Here is a 4,391-nt window from a genome sequence, read left to right as displayed (position 1 = left end):
GGTTTTATCTAGTTTAGACTTACAGGAACTAAATTTAGAAAGGAAAAAAAAATATATATATATATATATATATATATTTGGATGACCAATCAAACCTTTAAGAAATCTCACTGATTTTAGGCGACTCCATACACTCTATATGCATTCACCCCTACTCACGAGCACTGCGAGAATAAGTAGTGCAAGTGATGTGCCCATGACATGCACAGTGAAGGAATGACACCAACATCTCTTCTCTTTTGCACGCAGTGTCTCACTAGTCACCATTAACCCCAATATTGTAGTTCTCACAATATACAAGCCATTCTTATGCAAATATTTATGAATTTTTCTTAAATTCAATTATGGACATATTAAAATAATTTTTAATACATTACAACATGAAAGGAAACCAAATAACTAGAAAGCAAATAGTTTATTAATCATAGTGATTTGAAAGATGATGATGGTTGGACAATTGATGACGAAGATGAAGCAATTTCTGAATATGATTGTGTTGATGTAGAGTAAGCATATGAAGGATCAATTTCTTTGCTTCTAACGTTATGAAGTTCTTCATAATTTTCTTGACCATTAGTATCTTTTTTTTGGATTCCTTGTAATTCCCTTGCGACCTCCCCCATTGTAGGACGTTCTTTCCCATTCAAGTGCAAACATTTTTTTGCAAGATTAGCAACTATGATGATGTCTTCTTGATTACCTTCTTTCCTTACACAGTCATCAAGAATATCAAAGAGATGGTTTTCTTTCATTGAATGAATGAAATATGTTGATAGATTTCTACCTTCTTTCGACCTTGTTGAAGAAACAGGTTTTTCTCTAGTTAAGAGTTCAACAAGGACTACTCTAAAGCTATACACATCACTCTTTTCTGTAAATTGACTTGTTTTGAAATATTCTGGGTCCAAGTATCCAAAAGTTCCATGAACTAGGGTGGTTACATGAGTTTGGTCAATCTTCACCATTTTTGATGTCCCAAAATCTGCTATTTTGGCTCTGTACTTTTCATCTAAAAGTATGTTTGTGGACTTTATGTCTCGATGATAAATTGGTAAAGAAGCTGCTGAGTGTATGTAGGAAAGAGCTCCTGCAATTTCTATGGCAATCTTTAAGCGCATAGCCCATGTTAATGGAACCCCTTCATTTTCTTCATGGATGTATTGGAAAAGTGTCCCATTTGGGATGAATTCGTATATCAACAAAGGAACTTCTGTTTCCAAACAACACCCAAGTAGCTTAACCACATTTCTATGGTTGATTTGTGAAAGAATAACAATCTCATTTATGAAGTGTTCGAGATTGGCCTTATCCACAATGTTGCACTTTTTTATTGCAATAATTTGTCCATCACTCTGCATTCCTTTGTAAACAGTACCTTGTCCACCCTTTCCAATTATTCTATCTTTACTAAAATGGTCTGTTGCCTTTTCTAACTCCTTGGAATTGAACAATTTTGTATTTTGAACATTATTTTTAGTCGAGGATAGTTGTTGTTGTAACTTGTAACAATAAACCACCGTTTTTTTTTTTTTGAAGAACTTTTTCTTGAGCTTGATTTTGTTTTTCTTCTTAATCAGTTTGTATAAAACCCATGTAGCTGGTAGAAATAATACTCCAAGGCTTGTACCAAAACCTACAAATATCAAAAGAATTAAACTATCTATGTTTTTTAGTATATAAATATGAATGTGAAAAATAGATTCGATAAAAAGTTCCCTACTTTTTTCTAGAAGCTATCAAATCTTCCAAATTATGTTCCCACACTACCCAGAAGTCTGAATAAGTGAACTCCTAATTAATTTCTAGTTCAAAGAAAAATTGATGATTTTTACTTGAATTTCAGGTGATCTATAATATATATTTTCTTTGATGAAGGTAATCTATAATATATATAAATATAAAGCAATTTGATTTTTACTTTACCAAATAATATGGTACCACGTAAGGTTTTGAGATCTTACAATTTCATATGTCTATATATATATATATATCAATGGAATTTAAATTGTAATTTATATTTAAAGTTCCCACTAAAATCTTGGCACGTTGAATTTTCTTTAAAAGATAGGATAGATTTTATTCACAAACACAATCATAATAAATAACTAATGCTGGAAGATATAGTTTAATCTAAAAAAAATTATAATAAATACCTCTTATTAATAACTAACTTAATCGTAAAATTTTATATTTAAATAAAGCATAACAGAAAACTTTCATACAGTATTAAAATTTATCATGTATTATACGGATTACCAACTGATTAGTACAAATATGTGATGGTCAATTGTGTATTAATTAGTAAGGGCTTCGAGCATGAGATTGATTTCGTCATTGACAAAAGTTGCCCATGTCAACTAGTGGTTGAAGGAAGGCCAGTTAACTTTGGCAGTCATGATAGTAGATATGGCAAGCTAACTCTGTCTTGTATTGTATATTTTTATTCTTTATTTTTTGGTTTCTATAGAATTTATTTTCTTTAGAATTAGCCACTCTAACAAAAATTTATACGTGATTTTGTCTAAATGTTTTGTGTGTGTCGCAAATTAGAATGGGGAATAGAAATTTCTCTATTCTTTTTAATTGTGAGAGAGAGCTCATTTTATGTATTTTTAGTTTGGTTTTTGTGATATTTACTTTTGTAGTATTTATATTTGTTAGTGAAATTTTCTACTTGTCATTATCTATTGACATAGGCTTAAGGTTGAACATGTAAATCCCTTACATTCTCTCTTATGCGCAATTGTATCTACTTTTCTTTCAAGTTTACTTTAATTATTCATATTATTTAGTTGTGAGATCGTTCTAAATCTCATAATAGGTTTCACAATAGATCTTGTTTGGAAGTGCTTCCATGGTCTCTTAGTGCAACAAACTTGTGAAGTTCTGATTTACAACTATTTTGTGTTAGCTTTAATTCTGTGTCAAATTTGATTGTAATTTTTTTCAATCTTATGTACCTTGTATTTTATGTGGGATTTCATTGTATGGGTTGTGTGAGAGAGAGTGTGTGAAGACTTGAGACAAATTAAAGATCAAAGGAGTTTTCGCGGTTAGCTCGCGAGAAGACTTCCTACGAAGTAAAGCCATCTGCTTAGCACATGACTGGAATGCGAAGAGTTATGACAAATGTTGACAGCTAGTTTTCGCGAGTATTTCACCGATAAGACCTTTCCGCGAGATACCCGCAAAGCATTTTATTTTACTATTTTGTCATATTTGATACACTATGTCTCTACCCACATTATCCACATATTAAGAGGAGTGTTTTTCTAAGAGAAAACTCTAGTTATAACTCTTGAGAGTAAGAGATTGTTATACCCACAATCCTTTACACAATCCTTTGTGGTTTTCCTCAACTTCTACCTCTCCATATCCAAATCCTTGAGAGGTTGATAGCCCAAACACTTACCACACCCATCCTGAGTGTAAAGTGAGGTTTTGGTGTTACTGGGAAGTATTGGAAAAAGCCATTTGTTTGGCGAATGTAATCGGGCTGAATTGCGTGATCTGGATAGCTAGAGAAGACAAGGCTTTGTCAAGTCAGTTGATAGCAGGAGCTTGGAGGGCTCAAGTACATGGGGTAGAGTAGGCTTGGAGGGTCTTTTGTTATTTGTGTACTCCAACTCATTCTCTTGTGGATCGATTTATTGCTTGGAGGGTGGCGGAGAAGTTTTTCGCCGAGTTTTTTGGTTTCCTCTTCGATAACACATCGGGGTGTTATCTTGTGTTTGCATTCTTCTTCCTTACTCTTTTAGCTTTCATTTTATTGTTGATATTTGATGAATGTGGCTTAGAGTAGTTATTGTGTTTGTTTGCTCGCATTTACTCTATTCTGCACTCAGTTTAATTTAGAGTAAAATCAACCGAGAAGTAATTATTAATTTGGGGATCTTAACAGCTCTTGTGTTTTCACACAAATTTGAGCTTTCAATTGGTATCAGAGCAGGAGCACTTGCTATGGTTTCATTACCTAAGTGTGATTCTAGACCCTTTTGAGATGAATCAATCTCAATCGCTTAATGCTTCTCCATACTTTGATGGGAGAAATTATGCTTTTTGAAAAGTCTGTATAAGGGCATTTCTATGTTTCATTGATGATAGTGTTTAGGACAATGTCGAGATAGAATGGAATAGGCCGGAGGCCGCCAAATCCACATGGGATAAGGTAGCTCTTACGACAGTTAATGCTAATAGCACAGCTTTAAATGCTATTTTCTGTAGTGTTTCTCTTGACGAATTTCACAAGATTTCTCATGTTATGATTGCCAAGGAGGTGTGGCAAATCTTGGAGATGATCTATGAAGGCACCAAAAAGGTGAATGACACCAAGTTACAAATGCTTACCACACGCTTCGAGGAGCTGAATATGAGTGAAGACGAGTCATTCG

The 4,391-nt window shown here is 33.3% G+C and overlaps 1 protein-coding gene across 1 annotated transcript; it reads right to left on the bottom strand.

The window, feature by feature from the left end:
* Window positions 1–351: 351 nt before the first annotated feature.
* LOC112000152 (wall-associated receptor kinase-like 1) lies at window positions 352–1,475 on the bottom strand. Its single transcript, XM_024032264.2, has one exon. It carries the CDS (start codon window positions 1,356–1,358, stop codon window positions 423–425), a length of 936 nt encoding a protein of 311 aa, XP_023888032.2. The 5' UTR covers window positions 1,359–1,475; the 3' UTR covers window positions 352–422.
* Window positions 1,476–4,391: the final 2,916 nt, after the last annotated feature.

Source organism: Quercus suber, unplaced genomic scaffold (assembly GCF_002906115.3).
Source record: "Quercus suber isolate HL8 unplaced genomic scaffold, Cork oak 2.0 scaffold_28, whole genome shotgun sequence".
NCBI lineage: Eukaryota > Viridiplantae > Streptophyta > Magnoliopsida > Fagales > Fagaceae > Quercus > Quercus suber.
The sequence above is the reverse complement of the archived record's forward strand: the minus strand, read 5'-3'. Positions and strand labels throughout refer to the sequence as shown.

Excerpts from the sequence above, each read along its gene's own strand:
- LOC112000152 (XM_024032264.2), bottom strand. The coding sequence starts at position 1,358 with ATGCAGAGTGATGGACAAATTATTGCAATAAAAAAGTGCAACATTGTG.